This window comes from Solea senegalensis, linkage group LG21 (assembly GCF_019176455.1).
Source record: "Solea senegalensis isolate Sse05_10M linkage group LG21, IFAPA_SoseM_1, whole genome shotgun sequence".
NCBI classification, from domain to species: domain Eukaryota; kingdom Metazoa; phylum Chordata; class Actinopteri; order Pleuronectiformes; family Soleidae; genus Solea; species Solea senegalensis.
This window is the reverse complement of record NC_058040.1, coordinates 17,370,293-17,389,109: the sequence shown is the minus strand read 5'-3', so window position 1 is coordinate 17,389,109 and position 18,817 is coordinate 17,370,293. Positions and strand designations below refer to the sequence as shown.

Here is an 18,817-nt window from a genome sequence, read left to right as displayed (position 1 = left end):
GAAAATGTGTTTTAACTGTTCTTTTTTGAACTTTAACGAAGCAGCAGAGCTTTAATTGAGATAAACTTCACTATGATTGGTTTTAATGAAAACAGGTTTCACTTTTCACAAGCAAATTTAACGTAGATTTGATAGTTAAAGTAGATATTTTCATGCTAAAAATTGCTGTTTGTTTTCTGATTCAGTGTTTCTTAAAAGAAAAAAATCACACTTTTTTAAAGTGATTCCACAATCAAGAAAAATGAAATGTTGCTGTTCCGTTGCTTTTGAAATCATATGTATGTCCATGATTTAATTCCTTGCTGTTGTTTTTGTCCCAGGCCGTGTTCGACTGTGTCGTGAACTCTCTGAAGAACGTCCTCAACATCCTCATCGTCTACATCCTCTTCATGTTCATCTTCGCCGTCATCGCCGTGCAGCTCTTCAAAGGCAAATTCTTCTACTGCACCGACGAGTCCAAAGCTCTGGAGAAAGACTGCAGGTACGAACCGTCCAATTAAGTTTTCTTAAAATGTCTCACTCACGTGGTCGTATCTGACCTTTCACTGACATTTGTAAGTGAGTTTCTCCTCCTTCACATTTGAATATTTCTCCTCTTTTCTCTTGATTCTCTTGTGTCTCACAGAGGACAGTTTCTGGACTACGACAGAGACAACGTGGAGGCTCAGCCCAGGGAGTGGAGGAAGTACGATTTCCACTACGACAACGTTCTCTGGGCTTTTCTGACGCTCTTCACTGTTTCCACCGGAGAAGGCTGGCCCATGTAAGTCAGCGCGAAACTCCACATCACATATTTCTTTGTATTTTGTACTTGCATCTGTTTAACAGCATTACAGCGCCACTTACAGGCCCGGCCTAGGTACTGCAGCGTTTTTGAGTCCTGAAAGAAATTGGTTGTTTTCGCATTTCCTGAGTAGTTTCCTGCAGACACACCCCTCTCTGCCTTAGTCAGGCTCCACCCCCCACTCTTCCAAATATGGTTTCTTCTGGTTTCAAAAAGACACAAAGCAAACTTTAACTTCAAGTCGTCGAGATATCAGAACACTTTGTCAGTAAAGAAAAACAATAACCTGATTTTCTCTTCTGTCGCAGCTCCCTGTGAAGCAGTGAATTTGAGAATCAGTTGAAGTGTTGTTGAAATATTACAGGGTTAAGTTTAGTTCCGCTCACCTGGAGGCAGATTAAACGCCACTGTTTCTCTCTGAAGACGCAATCAAGGCTCTTTGCATAGATAATGTCAATGTGCTGCTGCTGATGCTGCTGCTGATGCTGCTGCTGATGATGCTGCTGATGCTGCTGCTGATGCTGCTGCTGCTGAGGCACCACGATTATCATCATCATCATCGTCGTCTCTGTTTCTGCTTCTTTCCCTCACTGTAATTGTGGAGCGCACTGAGCTCGTCACGATCACCTTTTGTGGTGAATTAGAAGCGTAGCTGGGAAGCTACTCTCTCAGTGTACCACTTTGTTTAAACCCTTAGTGCTCAGGTAAGTTCATGTAGGAATATACAGCACTCCTTATATGGACATCCTGTGTGTGTGTGTGTGTGTGTGTGTGTGTGTGTGTGTGTGTGTGCAGGTCACATCTTCAGGCTTTACAAAAATGTTAAGAGTTGTTGAGTAAGAATCAGAATTAGTATGTTTACACGTACAAGAAGTTTTGTTTTGTTGCATTTAAATAGAATAAGATAAAATTAAACCTAAGAAAATAAAGACCCAAGATGTAATAAAATATAATATACAGTAACAAAAACACAAAATGTTTACCTAAGGTGCAATGGGTTAAAAAGAAATTATTGTCGTTTTATATATGGTTTGCATTAATATGATGCATATGATCGTATATAAACAAATAATTGTGCAAAAGTCACAAAATAGACAGTTTTTCTTTCATTTTTGTTCATAAAAACAAGTGTACTTTGAACTGTGATGTATTTTCCAAATTTCACGAATTCAATTCGATTTGTAGTACCTTTTTTACTCAGGTGTGTTTATATAGTTGAAAATCATAAACAGTTATAATTTCATCAGATTTCTTATAGATTGTGCTGAAAAAAAAGGATATAAGACACATTCTTATACGTTTTAACATAGTAATGGAAATGAAAGCAGCCTAAATGCTCATTTACCCATTTACAGGTACTCATTGGTCTGTCTTTTTGAGTCCAAATTAATATTGAATAGTGTTTTTATTTATTAAATATCTCTTAATGTGTTCATCAAGTGGCCTGGATGAGTTTCTTGTTAGCTAACCTAGCTATAATGCTAACAGGAAAAGTAACGTTAACGTTACTTCCCCTAACTCCTCGACCGTTTGTGATATCTAGAACATTCAAACACTTCTGGAAAGCAGAGAAATAGAGCTTTCTACGTCCATATACTTACGTACTCGTACTCCACATAACGACCGTCCAGTCAGACGAGATTTGCGTCGCACGCTTGTGACGTCAGCTTCTCAGCGGTTGAATAACTGCCAGATATGGAAAATCAAAGTTATCTTTTTGTCATTTTTTGGATAATTCTTCAGTCATGAAATCAAAATAAATCCAGGCGATCGGCTGTTTCCTGCTTTTATCGACATTGTGGCCAGTGTATACGTATCGTTATTTTTCCCCATAATTTCCTCCTGGGATTAATAAAGTATTCTGATTCTGATCATTCCCACTGCTGTTGGGTTTGAATCTGTGATTACTTTGTTTTTTTTCCTCAGGGTCCTCAAACACTCTGTGGACGCGACGTACGAGGACCAGGGTCCCAGCCCGGGCTTCCGCATGGAGACGTCCATCTTCTACGTGGTCTACTTTGTCGTGTTCCCGTTCTTCTTCGTCAACATCTTCGTGGCGTTGATCATCATCACTTTCCAGGAGCAGGGAGACAAGGCCATGTCGGAGTGCAGTCTGGAGAAGAACGAGGTGAGAGGGAGAGAGAATGTCTGATTAGTTTGAAGTCCAAACACATGCTGATCCTCTTCCAGACTAAATACGTCCTTCATGACGTTCATTAACAAGAGGAGGCCTGAATAAAGGAAGCAGGGGGGAGTTTAGAGGCTGTACTTCACAGGGATTTCTGTTGACATGATGCTGAGAACATTTCTTTTTTTGATGTCACAAAATGTTTACACGATGCTCGAGTGTCTTCCCAGCTGTCTCTGTCCTGGTGGGACATTTATCTCCAGCCCTTTTCTGAAGTCGTTTTATCGTGTGCAATCTGTTTTTGTTTGTTTGTTTGTTTTCCAAACAAACAGAGAGCTTGTATCGACTTTGCCATCAACGCCAAACCCCTGACGAGATACATGCCAGAGAACAAGCTGTCGTACCAGTACAAGATGTGGAAGTTTGTGGTGTCGCCTCCGTTTGAGTACGCCATCATGACGCTGATCGCCCTCAACACGGTCGTGCTGATGATGAAGGTGAGTGAGGGAGGGAGGGAGGGAGGGAGTGAGGGAGTCGCTCCTCGCAAAACTAAGTAAGACAGAAGAGAAACAACAACAGACTCAAAGATGTGCAGCAGGTGCCTAGACAGGTTGTGGTGAAAGGAAAAATGGGACGTGAGGTAAAGACTGAAGACATCCGACAAGGTACTTATAATAATTGTAAAAGTATCTTAATGTTTGAGATATTACAAACGAGCTCCAGACAGACAGCGACTCCGAGTCTGTGTCTGAGTCTGGTCCATTGACCTGTCGCTCCAAAACAAAACCAATCAGCAGAATTACAAATTGAATAAGCAAAAAAGAAAGTAAAACATGTGCATAATTGCACCACTTCTCCACGATGTAATAACTAAAAAAATAATATTATTATAACCTTTGTTTAAACAGGAATAAAAATTTAGATTTAGATTTTGACATGGGTACATCTTTTTCAAGCATAAAACAAAATCAATATAATGTAAAAAAATAACATTAAAATACACGTAAAGATCTCCTTTAGATATACAGAGTATGATATAGAATCACGTAATCAGCAAGTGCATTTGAACTGTGACGTAATTCCACATTTCACAAATTCAATCCGATTTAAAACAGAATAAAAAAAAAACAAGTACTTTTTTATTTATTTATGTTGTATATAATTGGTGACATGTCGAAGGTTGTGCAGGAAAAACAGATATAAGACAGTGTTACATCGCACATGTTATAACCTCTGTATAAACTGTATAAACTGTACACTTGAACATATTAACGGGGTAAAAAGCAGCTTAAATGCTCTGTGTTCCAGGAAGAAGGAGCTGTGTATTATTCATCAGTACAGAGCCTCACTGTTCTTCTGTCCTCACGTCTGTCAACTTATTTATTCATTTATTTCGTTGATTTTTTATTTGTTTCCTCCTCAGTTTTACGGAGCTCCAGACTTGTACGAGTCCATGCTGAAATACTTGAACATCCTCTTCACGGCGCTCTTCACCCTGGAGTGCATCCTCAAGATCATCGCCTTCGGTCCACTGGTGAGCCACCGTACACGCACACGCACACACACACACACACACACACACACACGCGCGGTGAATTATTCACTGTGCTTCCATTTGAAGTAAAAAGCGCTGTTTAAAAATGTAAAACAGTCCAGAGCGAGGACGACGCTCCCGTCTGTTACAGTTACTATGATTTTTTCTGTGAAAACACACACACACACACACACACACACACACACAGAGACAAATGTGATTTTAATCGTCACGTCAGGAGCGAGGAGTAGTAAGAACAACACACACACACACACACACACACAGACAAAGAGGGAAAATAAATCTCCTCCTCAGTGTGAGGCCATCTGGCCTCCAGCGAGGCATTTCATCACTGGCTCCGTTCCATTTGCTGAGCCCATTTATTAAATGGTTTTTCTCACACTCCACTTACTTCCACCTGTTTGCCTGTGAAGACTCCGGCGGGCGAGGCCGGCGTCTGTGCAGCTGCAGCAGCTTCTGCCCTCAGGAGCTTCTGATCAGCCACACTGAGAGGAAGCAGCAGTCTCCACGTTTAGCTCTTTATTCTTATGAAAGGGTTTTTCTTGTCTTTTCGTTTGTTTTTTTGGTCTCTGCTTGTGTAACAAACATTTTGTCCTGAGGAGTTTGTGTTTTCAGGTGTTTCAGGTGTTTCAGGTTTTGTCCCGTCTTTGTGAGTGGAATATCTGAGACACTGTTAACCCTAACCCCCCTGATGTGGACATTTAGACTTAAACAGGCTCTTTTAAAATAAAGTTAAATAAATAGATAAAATTAAAATTAAGTAAAAAAGAATGAACCCACTCCTCACTTTTTTAATACTTTAACTTCTTTGACACAAGTACAGTAAATGTCATTTGTAATATTATAAAAAAAAAGTGACTTCAACTCATTTTCTGGTAACATACTTTATACAAGACTGCTTTTAACGGAAACTTAGAGCTGCTGCTGCTGTTCCTTCACCACACAGCTCCAAGTTTTCTGAATAAAGTCTGGACGCGTAATGCCATGTTAAAAGACAGATATACACATATATAGATATATGGTGCAGTGTTTTATATATTGTTTTTTAACGTGGTGTTCCTCGTCCAGACTTTATTCAGAAACTTGGAGCTGCGTGACAAAAGGAACAGCAGCAGCTGTGTTGTGTTTGGTGAATACAGCTGTGACGTGCACACTGGACGTCCAGGTTCATATTAAGCAGCAGAATCCACTTCTACTCAAACCTTTTGCTCTTCCCAAACAGTTAACCTGACTTTAATCACTTTAACTAAACTTTTCTTGTGTCCTGTTTCCTGCAAATTTCCTCAAAGTTTGACTTCAATTTCCGTGTCGTTCTTTGTTTTGTAGAACTACCTGAAAGCAGCGTGGAACGTGTTTGACTTTGTGACTGTGCTCGGGAGCATCACCGACATCTTGGTCACAGAGATTAAGGTAAGGGATTGTCACGGCAACCAGTGATTTAAAGGGATATTTTTTTTGGAAGTGGGGTTGTTTGAGGTGCTTATTCTGCCAAGGTCACTGAAGCCACTTAACAGAAAACTTACCTCGCCAAATCTAATCTTAAGAATATTTTCAGTACTTTATCTCAATTTAAGTTTGTAAACCACTTTTGCTTCCACACCAAACTCCATAGAGAAAATCTACATTTTTAGCGTGTGCAGACACAGGAGTTGCTTGGTCTACTGCTGCCTCTAGTGGTGAGTTTGTGTCACTAAGGTAAACTGGAATGAAGGATTTCACACCCCCGAAATCAAACAATAACACATTTGCACACATCAGTAGAGGCAGAAGTGAATCAACAACTCATTGTGTGCAGTGATCATAAAATTAACGATTCTCTCTATGGGGTTTGGTGCAGGGGCGTGACACAGCTGTTTACGCTACTCATACAATCCCACTTTAAAAACAAAGACATTGACATCACGATCAAATAAGCACAGAGTAAACTCTCACATGCTTTTAATTATATTTTATATTTAAGAATAATATCATGTATCAATGTAAGTGTATTTGATGTATCAGCTTCAAATGTATGGTTTGTACAAGTTGTGCTTCGCTGCTCTTGTACTCTCAGTCCTCCACTCCAAAGCTCTGCCACAAGAAGGTCACAGGTCACCTTTATTTAGACAGTATAGCACATTTTAAACCAGCCAAGTTGTACCAAAGAACTTTACGGTATAAAAGAAAGAGTAAAAAATACAACATAAAAAGCAATAAAATGCAAAACAATTGAGAAAAAAAGCAGACGTTTTGAGGAGTTAGTGATGTCTGACGGAGCGTTGGATTAAAGGACTGAAGCTTCCGTGTCTTTTCTCTCTGTCCATCTGTCTGTCTCTCTTCATGTGAACACTCGTCCTCTCTTCTGTCCCTGGCTTCTTTGATTCTCTGTGTCCGTGTGTCCGTCCTCTGCTGTGTCTCTGCTGCCGCCTCACACTCTAACATCTGACACCTCCAGACGGTAAGTGGCTGTTCTGGACGGCGGCTGATTGTCAGCGTGCGCGTGTGTGTGTGTGTGTGTGTGTGTGTGTCTGAAATGATTTAATGACGGCAGCATAATCATCATTGAGAGAAATTACAGCAAAAAAAAAATACACTCACACTTTCACAAATGATTTAGTTTTTTCGTGTTATTTTCATCACATTAGGGACAAAAAAGGATGATTAGATGATATTATGTGCTGAGTACGGAGGAGATTATATAAGATTTTCTCTTGTATTGTGATAAAAATGACTTGTCATAAGCTAATGATGGTGAACTTCCATGAATAGAATCATTTTTAATGTGGATAATTGTTAAAATAAGTGCTGTTGTTGGCACAGGCTAATTTTAGTCAGCTTCATATTTGTTATATTTGGGGTTTATTTTTCACTTTTACATACAAGATAAAGTTTACATTTCCATTAAAAATAAAATTCAATGTTTAGTGGTCCTGGAACGAATTACCAGTATTCCTCAGATTATTCAAATTTCAAACATGTTAAAATATGTCTAATTATTTACATCGTAGGTCACAGTTGAGGCTAATTACAATTATTTTGATAAATAAAAATAAAAATTGTGATTATTTATGATACTACATTAGCATCTACAGCATCTACATTAGCATGTACAACATCTACATTAACAAGTACAATATCTATAGCAGCTTCTATATTAGCATTTATAGCATATGCATCTGTAACATCTTAATTAGCATGAACAGCATCTCCATTAACAAGTACATCATATATAGCAGCTTCTATATTAGCATTTATAGCATAAGCATCTACATTAGCATCCATATAATTTTTTTAGCATTTGTATAAGTATCTATAGCATCTACATTGACATCCACAGCATCTATATTTGCATCTACAGTAGCATCTATTGCATCTAAATTAACATCTATAGCATCTTCATTAGCATATGCATTAGCATGTACAATATGTACTGTACATGTACATGCTAGCATGTATAGCCTCTATATTAGCATCTATAACATGCACATTAGCATGCACAGCCTCATTATTAGCATTAATAACAATTGCATTAGCACGTACAGCCTCTATATTAGCATCTATAGCATCTACATTAGCATGTTCAGCCTCTATATTAGCATCTATATCAGTTGCATTAGCATGTACAGCCTCTATATTAGCATCTATAGCATCTACATTAGCATGCACAGCCTCTATATTAGCATCTATAACGTCTACATTAGCATGTACAGCCTCTAAATTAGCATCTATAACAATTGCATTAGCATGTATAGCCTCTATATTAGCATATATAATGTCTACATTAGCATGTACAGCCTCTATATTAGCATCTATAACAATTGCATTAGCATATAAAATGTACATTATCATCTACAGCATCTACACTAACAGAACACCTATATTAGCATCCACATTAGCATGTATAGCCTCTATACTAGCATATATAGCATCCACATTAGCATGTATAGCCTCTATATTAGCATATACAACGTCTACATTAGCATGTATAGCCTCTATATTATCATCTATAACAATTGCATTAGCATGTATAGCCTCTATATTAGCATATATAACGTCTACATTAGCATGTACAGCCTCTATCTACACTAATCTACACTAGCAGAACACCTATATTAGCATCTACATTAGCATGTGTCTCCAGCATGAGCTCCAGGTCGGTCAGTCTGTGTCTCAGTGTCCAAATGTCCAATCTTGTTTTTCTTGTCCAGGACAAAATGATCAACCTAAGTTTCCTGAGACTGTTCAGAGCAGCTCGTCTCATCAAACTGCTGCGTCAGGGATACACCATCCGTATCCTGCTGTGGACATTTGTCCAGTCCTTTAAGGTGAACTTAACTTTTATCTTAACTTTGTCTCTCTCATAAACTCTCATATCTTATCAGATTGTATTGTATCATCATTTTTCTCATCTTATTTTACAATTATTGTATGTGATCAGATCGTATCTTAGTTTAACATCAAGACACTGATAGAATCTTTGTATTTAATGTCGTAACAAGACACTTTTGTGTCAATGTTGCCTTTAAACACAGAATTTTTCCACATGTGTGTTTGAGCAGAGATTAAGTGTTAAATAAATGTGATTCAGAAACACAGTGAGCAGCAGCAGCAGCAGCAGCAGCAGCAGCAGCAGCAGCAGCAGCAGCAGCAGCTCCTCTGTCACTGTTAACAAATCAAACTAAAGAGCTCTCAGCAGACAGACACAACCTTCAGATTTTCACACTCGGCTCCGCTTCACTCTCTAAATCCCCCCGAGACGAATCACGTTAAACACAGCGCGCGGCTCGACTGCAGCTGAGGGACGTGAGCGCCGCTTTAACGTGAGCGCTGAAAGCTTTTAAAGCCACTGGAAATGGACTGAATGTTAAAGGGAGGCCATTTAATTACAACAAACGCTCTCCTCCTCCTGCATTAGATATAAATAGCTGCTTTAAAAGAACCAACCCTGCAGCTTCAGCCGTGAGTGTGTGTGTGTGTGTGTGAGAATACATGTAAATATGTGTTTGTTTTCAGGCTCTGCCGTACGTCTGCCTCCTCATCGCCATGCTCTTCTTCATCTATGCCATCATTGGCATGCAGGTGAGTCAGAAACATGAGCTGCTTTTGACCTTTAATCTTCAGGTCACCAGGAAAAACTGATTTGTGGTCTTAAGGATATCTTAAGAGTATATTCACTGCTTTATCTCACTGTTAGAGAGTCTTTTCTGACTGGAAACTCAAGTTTTTAAATATTTATATAATATATAAAGAGAAAATCAACGTTTTTAGTTCACTGGGACACAGGAGCTGCTGGTCTGCTGCTGCCTCGTGTGGTCAGTTTGTGTCACTGAAGTTAATCTGAACAAAGGATTTCAAACACTGAAATCACAAAATAAGACATTTAAACTTACTGATGGAGGCAGAAGTGGATGTAAAATTGTTGTTTTTCTCTATGGGGTTTGGTTTTTCAGGTTCAGAAAAACTAACAGTGAGATTTGATTATTATTATTAACAAAAAAACAATAATAATAATAATAATAATGATAATAATAATAAGACATAGCCCATCAACTCATTCTAAACAACAACAGCAACAAAAACACATCAAAACAAAATCCAAATCAACGAGCTAGGGGTGACACAGGTGTAATTATCCCTCAAGATGTTTCATTGTTCCTCTCCATCCATCTCTCCATGACCCAATTACTCCACCTTTTCTTTCATTCCTCTTCTCTGTTGTTCTTTTCCAAGCACGAAAGAAGGTGGATTCAAATCCAAACATTTGTCTGTGTAATTTGTTTCACATTATTAAATAAAGATGTTTATTGCAATTTCAGCGCTGGTGTTTAAGAATAACAACTTAATCTTAATCTCAGGTTTACAGTGGAATGAATTGTGATGATTGACCTCATCATCAGATTTGTTTGAATCAAAGAGGCTTCTCAGGACTGTGTCTCACTGTGTGTCTCACTGTGTGTCTCACTGTGTCTCACTGTGTGTCTCACTGTGTCTCACTGTGTCTCACTGTCACTGTGTCTCTGTGTCTCACTGTGTCTCACTTGTGTCTCACTGTGTGTCTCTCACTGTGTCTCACTGTGTGTCTCACTGTGTATCTCACTGTATCTCACTCACTGTGTGTCTCACTTGTGTCTCACTGTGTCTCACTGTGTCTTGCTGTGTCTCACTGTGTGTCTCACTGTGTCTCACCGTGTCTCACTGTGTCTCACTGTGTGTCTCTGTGTGTCTCACTGTATCTCACTGTGTGTCAATGTGTGTCTCACTTTGTGTCTCACTGTGTCTCACTTTGTGTCTCACTTTGTGTCTCACTGTGTTTCACGGTATGTCTCACTGTGTCTCACTGTGTGTGTCTCACTGTGTGTCTCACTGTGTTCACTGTGTGTCTCACTGTGTTTCACTGTGTGTCTCACTGTGTGTCTCACTGTGCCTCACTGTGTTTCACTGTGTGTCTCACTGTGTGTCACTTTGTGTCTCACTGTGTCTCACTGTGTGTCACTTTGTGTCTCACTGTGTGTCTCACTGTGTCTCACTGTGTCTCACTTTGTGTCTCACTGTGTGTCTCACTGTGTGTCTCTGTGTCTCAGGTGTTTGGAAACATCGAGCTGAACGAGGACACGTCCATAAGCCACCACAACAACTTCCAGACCTTCTTCCAGGCCTTGACTCTTCTCTTCAGGTGAAACACAAACGATCCACCGCCACCACCTGCTTTTATCGCCGTGTTCGTAACACGTACGTGCGTGTGCTCCTTTTGTCCGCCGTGTGTCAGGAGTGCGACGGGCGAGGCGTGGCACGACATCATGCTGGCGTGTCTGAGTAACCGACCGTGTGATAAGCTCTCGGGGAGCGTGGGCAAGGAGTGCGGGAGTGACTTTGCCTACTTCTACTTTGTCTCCTTCATCTTCCTCTGCTCCTTCCTGGTGAGTGACGACAGGAAACGACAGTGACAGTTGATGCTTCTTACATGTTTTAGCCTCGTAGCTTGTTCATGTTAATGAGCTAACACTAAGGAACTTTGAACTGAGTCAACAACTGTGAACAACGAACTTCAAAATGTGATTGGCAAGGCTGACCTGTGGGGGGCAGCGTCACACTCTCTGTGCACATGCTGCTACATGTTATTAGAAGAAGAAAAGTGAAGGACAGACACTAAGATATAAGCCAGGGAGATAAGGGAAACTAATCTGCAGTTGTTTTGCTGTTTTCTTTATCTTCTTTATCACCGATACCCAAAACATTTATTAAAGCCGCAGTCCCCCAAATCTATAAGACATTTTTGACATGTCAGCTGTTTGTTGCACATTTTTTCACCTGCCATCGATTTATTTTCTTGTGATTTTCCCTCTTACGTTTGTTGTTGTGGGGTTTTATTAAAGCTGTGGATTAAGGCTGAACAATTAATTAGGAATTTGATCCAAATAATCGCAATTCTATAATTTTAGATGAACCATTGTCTTGATCTGTACACGTCTTATTCCACAGACTGAAGAGAACAGGTTTGTGATTCCTATCAAAAACCATCGCATTTCGATATTTATTCAAAATCGTTCAGCCCTACTGTGGGTCAACATTGTCACGTCATTGTCATTTTATAAAAAAATAAAGTGCATTTCACTCACTAGCGGAGCCAGGAATCAAACCCACAACCATCCAGTCCCCTGGTCCACTGTCGCTCCGTGTTCAGTCGTAATAAATATCAGAGTATGATTTGAAACACCTGCCTTTTTGCTTTCACCAGATGTTGAACCTCTTTGTCGCCGTCATCATGGACAACTTTGAGTATCTGACCAGAGACGCCTCCATCCTCGGACCTCATCACCTGGACGAGTTCATCCGCGTGTGGGCAGAGTACGACCCCGCGGCGTGGTACGTGACCTGATCTCTGACCGCTGACGAGTCTGTGAAAGGAAATCGGGTCTTAGTGACGGTGTCTGAGTGACGGTGTCTGAGTGACATTAAGCCTGAGCGCAGAGAGCGGGTGGAGGCTGGTGACAAACCCCCTGCAGGCCAAAGTGATGCATGTAAATCCAGCGTTGACTCCTCGCTCCTGCCTCCCTAAGCTCCTCAGTCTGTCACTGTAGCGTGAAGAGAAACAACTCCTCTCCCTCCAACGAGAGAATGTATGTCAGTGAACCTCTCTGCCCCTCTTATTTAAAGGGATAGTTCCGTTGTTGTCTCACTGTTGGACACAGGAAACAGCAGTTTGTGTTACTTTGTAAAACACTCACTCTCCCACACCAAACCCCATAGAGAAAATCATCAATTTTGCATCACGGCACACAGGAGTTGTTGATCCACTGTTGTCTCCATGAGTAAGTTAAAATGGGATTTTTTTTTGTGACGTCGTTGCTTGAAATCATTTGTTTGGTCTGACTTCAGTGACACAAAGTGACCACACGAGGCAGCAGTAGACCGGCAGCTCCTGTGTCCCTGTGAGCTAAAAACGCTGGTTTTCTCTATGGCGTTTGGTGCAAGAGAGAAAAGCACATGAAAAAACTCCAGTTTCCAATCAGAAAAGTCTGTGTAACTGTGAGATAATCTGATGAACATGTAAGATTACATAGATTTTATGAGGTTGTCTCTATTTCTTCACTGTTTCCCAGGTGGCAGCCATGTTTTAAACAGAACAAGCCTCTGGCTTAGTCTTTGGCACAGTCCAATTAGTGCGGTCTTTGCATCATTACCTCATACAAGCACACTTCAGAAAACCCGAACTATCCCTTTAAGCATAAAACAAGCTCAGAGTCAATTATTTGTGCAGCTTCAGGGGTTTGAACCTCACGAGTGAGTCCGGGAGAGAGTTGTGAGATTAAATTGCTGTCACCTGACAGAGGAGGAATTCTAATTTATTCCTCTGAATATAAATGAACTGCTCACAGAAGTGACTATAGTAACATCACCACATCATTTATTTAAAGCTCAAGGATTCCAGTCTTTATCATTTTTTTTTTTACACATTTCTCCAGGAATTAATGTCGACTTTGTTATTATCTCCACAAAATCTATGATCAGTTACAGCTGAGGAATTGTTGTTGATTCTCATCCACTCGTTTTAGGTATCTATCTAATCTAGTTTTAGCTGTCTATGCTAGTTCTAATTAATGCTAGTTTTAAGGATCGATCCATGATAGTTTTAGTTGTCTGTTAATTCTAGTTTTAGTTGTCTGTCAATGCTAGATTTAAATATCTGTCTATGCTAGTTGTAGTTGTCTGTTAATTCTAGTTTTAAATATCTGTCTTTGCTAGTTTTATTTGTCTGTCAATGCTAGTTTTAAGTATCTGTCTATGCTAGTTTTAGTTGTCTGTCAATGCTAATTTTAAGTATCTGTCAATGCTAGTTTTAAGTATACAGTTGTCTGTCAATGCTAATCTAGTTGTCTGTCAATGCTAGTTTTAAGTATCTGTTTTTAGTTGTCTGTCAATGCTAGTTTTAAGTATCTGTCTATGCTAGTTTTAGTTATCTGTCAATGCTGGTTTTAAGTGTCTGTCAATGCTAGTTTTAGTTGTCTGTCAATGCTAGTTTTAAGTATCTGTCAATGCTAGTTTTAGTTGTCTGTCAATGCTAGTTTTAAGTGTCTGTCAATGCTAGTTTTAAGTATCTGTTTATGCTAGTTTGAATTGTCTGTCAATGCTCGTTTTAAGTATCTGTCAATGCTAGTTTTAGTTATCTGTCAATGCTAGTTTTAGTTGTCTGTCAATGCTAGTTTGGGGTATCTATCTATGCTAGTTTTAGTCGACTGTCAGTACTAGATATAAGTGATGTTTTGTAATATTTCGTAGTTTTTTGCCTCGGAACTGCCTGAAAGTTGACTTCTTGGAGTTAGTTAAATTTTCTCAGGAGGTTCTCAGCTACGACCGCCGGGTACAACTGGAACGAACCATTGTGTCCTTTAATAAGACAATTATTACAGGTGGATGTTTTCATATCAACTTGTGACCTAACCACTATCTCGTCTTTTTTCAGCGGGAGGATACGCTATCAGGATATGTACAAATTGTTACGTTGTATTTCGCCCCCTCTTGGTCTGGGGAAGAAGTGCCCCAACAGGGTGGCTTATAAGGTTTGCACTTGTCCACATGGTCCCTTTGTGGGATTGTGCTGGTTTTTGACCACAAACGTGCATCAGACCTCCACTAACCAGCAGGCACGTAACCATGACGATGACAGGAAACAAAACCACGAGTAGCAAACAAACAAACAAACAAACAGAGTCACATGTGATGACTGTGTTGATTCTAAAGAAAAGAGTGAGCTTTGTTTCCTCTTTGGTTACTGCTGATGTCTCTGAGCATGCAGACACAGACGGCATCTTAAAGGGATAGTTCAGGGTTGTAAAGTGTGGTTGTATGAGATACTCAGAGACAGACATGCTTGTTATGGTTCGAAACATTATTACCTTCTTTGTCTCACTGTCAGACACTGTTTTCTGTCTGGATAGTGAAGTTTGATTCGCTCTCCCATACAGAAAGTTGTTGATTTAACATCACATCACGCTGAAGTTCATCAGGAAGCTTAAATGTGTTATTTTATCAATTTGCGGTTCAGAAAACTGTTGTTTTCATTTACTGCACTGACACAAACTTGCCACACGAGGCAGCAGTAGACCAGCAACCCTCATAACCCAGCGTGCTAAAATCCAGTAAGCAGTCTTACAGCATCAAACATCTATTCTTGAGATATTGCCAAGCCTGCCTGTCTCAGACAACTTACCACAGAGTCTGCACCTCATGCAATCCCGCTCTGAAAAACCTGAACTATCACTTTAAAAGGAATATTCCACCACAACCGCTGTGGTTTCAAGCGTGTTTGATTCTCTGAAGCTTTCGGTGGAGTATTGCTTTAATGTAAAATGCACTCCTCATTCCCATCAGGCATCTCTGTGCAGGTAATCCTCCGGAGTGTCCGCCCCCTGCCTCTTCCTCTGGGATCCATTCCTGAATCTGTAAATCCGGCCAGGATGGAATTCCAAAACCATCATATCCTGGAAATCTTATTAACAAGGATTTCTGTGTCTCCCTCTTTTCTTTCACTTCATGTTGCTGTCCAACCTCCTCCCTCCCTCCTTCCCTCCCTCCTCCTCCTTTTCACTCCCTTCACTCATTCATCCGGGGGAAACATCCACCCTTCCTTCCATGGCCTCACACCCGTGTTTTCCCGGCGGGAAGTGGCCGCATGTGTTACAGCGATATGTACAAGATGCTCCGCGACATGTCCCCTCCTCTTGGTTTGGGAAAGAAATGTCCGTCTCGAGTCGCCTATAAGGTAGAACCACTCCTCGTCCTCCTCTTCGTCCTCCTCTTCGTCCTCCTGTCAAACATCTTCAAGCTTCTGTCAGTTTGTCACAGTCGGTTTCTTCCCGTCTGCTGCTGTTGTTTCTTTTCTTTTCAATATTTCCTCTTCTTTTTGGCTGCAGAAATGAGATTTTATGGATTTTATGTGGCGTGGAAAGAGTCACTATAAGAGGAATTCACTTAAATTTACAACATTAAGTGGAGACTAAATATTCATTTGGACGTTAGACTTAGATACAAATATTGATTTAGTTCATACTAGTTTTTTGTATATTTCTTGTTTCATTGTGACACAAAAAAAACCAACAAGGACAAAAACACAACCCTAGTAAATAGAGAAAGACAAAAATAAACTTAAAATCCAAATAAGTTAAAACACGAGAAATAAAACAAAGGGCTTAGGATAATGGCAGATTTTAATTTAAACAAACATTTTACAATTGGCAGCATATTTTTTCAGATCATATAGTAATTGTATAATAGTCATCGCGAAATTGTGCAATATAATTGTAATTTAATGCAGTGATAATAGCAAAATTGTAGCAAAACTGTTGTAATTGTAACATAATTGTAGCTTAATTATTGCATAAGCATGGCATTCGTTGCGTTGTGTAGTATTACTGTAATTAGCTTAATCGTAGCATAATTGTAGTATATTAATTTCGTAAACCATAGCGTAACTGTGTCACTGTGTAATCGTAGTGTTATTGTCGCGTAAATGCAACAAAAATGTGTCATAATCGTTGTATAACTCGATCTTAACAGTAGTACAAACTGTAATTGTGGCAAAACATCACAATCGTAGCATAGTCGTAGTGACGTTGTCGCATTATCGTTTTGTAACTGTAGCACAATCAAAGTGTAGCATTGTAGCATAGCGTAATTTTTACAAATTTCTCCCCTAAAAAACAAGCATAATTGTATTATAATTGTTGTATAATCTTAATTCCAGGCTTTAACTGTTTTAATTGGAGCTAAACCAAAGCGGAATGGTAGCATAGCATAATTTTGATGTAGTAAAGCATTATTGTATCTTAATTATAGGGGAATCATAGCATAGTTGTGATGTGCTTGTCGCGTTATCATATTGTGATTGTATCTAAACTAAAGCATAATTGCAGCATAGCTTAATTTTGATGTAATTTTAGCGTAATAAAGCATTATTTAATAAATGTATCTCAATCGCTGGATAATCGTAGCTTAATTGTTTCGTATGATGAGTTACGCCAGGATTTTTACGTTACTTTACGATCACAGACTCCTCAGATCCGTTCGATGATGCGTTCAAAGACCTTTTCACCGTCTTCTCGTGAGCCCGTTCTTCAGTCAGAGATGCTGATCAAATGTAAGGAGCGTAATGTGAGTCAGTGCTCGGGGGTCGTCTCCGCGTCTCCGGCTGACCTCGTCAGGCGAGGACATCCAGCACCACACACACACACACACACACACACACACACACACACACACACAGCTGTCAAACTGAATCACGTTAAAAACCAACGACGTGGACTCTGCCCTGTCGCAGTTACAAACGTCTCACACCCACGCGTCTCCGTCTCCAAATATAACTCCTGTGTTTTTGTGAATCGACAGTGAAAGACGTGGACAGAGACACAGAAAGAGCAGCAGATGTGGACAGAGACCAGAGCAGCAGACGTGGACAGAGAACACAGATGCGGACAGAGACACAGACGGAGACACAGGCGTGGACAGACACAGACGTGGACAGAGACACAGACGTGGACAGAGACACTGATGCGGACAGAGACACAGACGTGGACAGAGACACAGACAGAGACACAGATGCGGACAGAGACACAGATTTGATTGAGACACAGCAGCAGACATGGACAGCGACATGTCCCACATCCCACAACCCACATGTCTATTTTGACGTATTTCTTTGTTTTTATCGTGAAAAACTGAGCCGTGGCAATGCCCCGCCCCTCAAACACAGTCAAGCCAATCACGTTTTGACTTCCACGAGCTTTGGTGACGTCTGTCGTCATTTTTGTTCATACAAAAGTGAAACGATGCGAATAACGCGGTGAATGAAAACTCGCTCACTTTGCAGCAAATTGTACTCAATTTTGTGATTAGCTGGCTAGCTAATGTTAGCTAATGAGGGCTAACATTATGACTGACTTCCCTCTTGACACGTCGTAACATTAGCTAAGTAGCTGCGTTGCTAACAGCGTCGTCCATACGACACGTCCAATGAGTTCAGTTTTATCGTTAGCTTATAGAGAAACTTCAGTAAACACTTATTTGAGTATTTTCACCCAAACAAAACACGACCGGCTATTAAATTAGCGAGTCATAAAAACACTTGCACGGTGTGGGAACAGATTAGCATCATGCTAAACTTCTTATCGTTTACAACAAATTATTATCACTGAATCAGCAGCTGAAATGGCTTCAACACGGGTGAAAATCGTCCCTGTTAGTTTCTCTGCTGAATCACGTTTATTTTTACTTTGCTGTGGATTTTCTTTAACATCTTTTCTATGTTTTTTAAATATAATTGTATTTAACGGAATATTTCTGTATTATTTTTCTGACACACTGGTCCTTTCATTTAATTGTAATTATTTTAATCACACATTTTTTGCATGCGTGTGTGTGTGTGTGTGTGTAATCACAGTATTAATCCAGCATTCCTGCATTTATTCTGCATGATTCCACTTGTACAATAATGAACTGAATTGTGTCGTAATATTAGTGATTCATTCATCATAAATAAGTATTTATGTTCTTTGAAGGGTTTTATTGAAAGTGTGCGTTCACCTGGAAGGCTCCATGAAATCATGGCTGAAATCAGGGAAACCAGGAAAAGGCTTAACTAATACTGTACATTCATTTGTTGTTAGACAGCCTTTTTCCAACAGGAAACTGGTGTGTATTTGCTCTCCCACACCAAACCCCATAGAGAAAATCAGCGATTTTAACAACACTGCACACAGGAGTTGTTGATCCACTTGATCTTCAGATTAACCTCAGTGACACAAACTGACCACACGAGGCAGCAGTGGACCAGCAGCTCCTGTGTCTCTGTGAGCTTAAAACGCTGATTCTTTGGTGT

At 40.0% G+C, this 18,817-nt stretch overlaps 1 protein-coding gene across 3 annotated transcripts in view; it reads left to right on the top strand.

Annotated features, from left to right (window-relative positions):
• LOC122758028 (voltage-dependent N-type calcium channel subunit alpha-1B-like) overlaps window positions 1-18,817 on the top strand; it is a 75,351-nt gene that overhangs the window by 42,955 nt on the left and 13,579 nt on the right. Inside the window, exons 26-38 of one of the 3 annotated variants that reach the window (XM_044011810.1) lie at window positions 321-481; window positions 626-763; window positions 2,711-2,912; window positions 3,245-3,409; window positions 4,336-4,446; window positions 5,794-5,877; window positions 6,902-6,904; window positions 8,655-8,771; window positions 9,460-9,525; window positions 11,028-11,119; window positions 11,213-11,363; window positions 12,182-12,309; window positions 15,610-15,706. In XM_044011810.1, coding sequence (XP_043867745.1) covers window positions 321-481; window positions 626-763; window positions 2,711-2,912; window positions 3,245-3,409; window positions 4,336-4,446; window positions 5,794-5,877; window positions 6,902-6,904; window positions 8,655-8,771; window positions 9,460-9,525; window positions 11,028-11,119; window positions 11,213-11,363; window positions 12,182-12,309; window positions 15,610-15,706 — 1,515 coding nt within the window. Of the gene's footprint in view, window positions 1-320; window positions 482-625; window positions 764-2,710; window positions 2,913-3,244; window positions 3,410-4,335; window positions 4,447-5,793; window positions 5,878-6,901; window positions 6,905-8,654; window positions 8,772-9,459; window positions 9,526-11,027; window positions 11,120-11,212; window positions 11,364-12,181; window positions 12,310-14,407; window positions 14,505-15,609; window positions 15,707-18,817 lie in introns of all 3 variants that reach the window. The other 2 variants (XM_044011809.1, XM_044011811.1) reach the window with 2 other exon arrangements.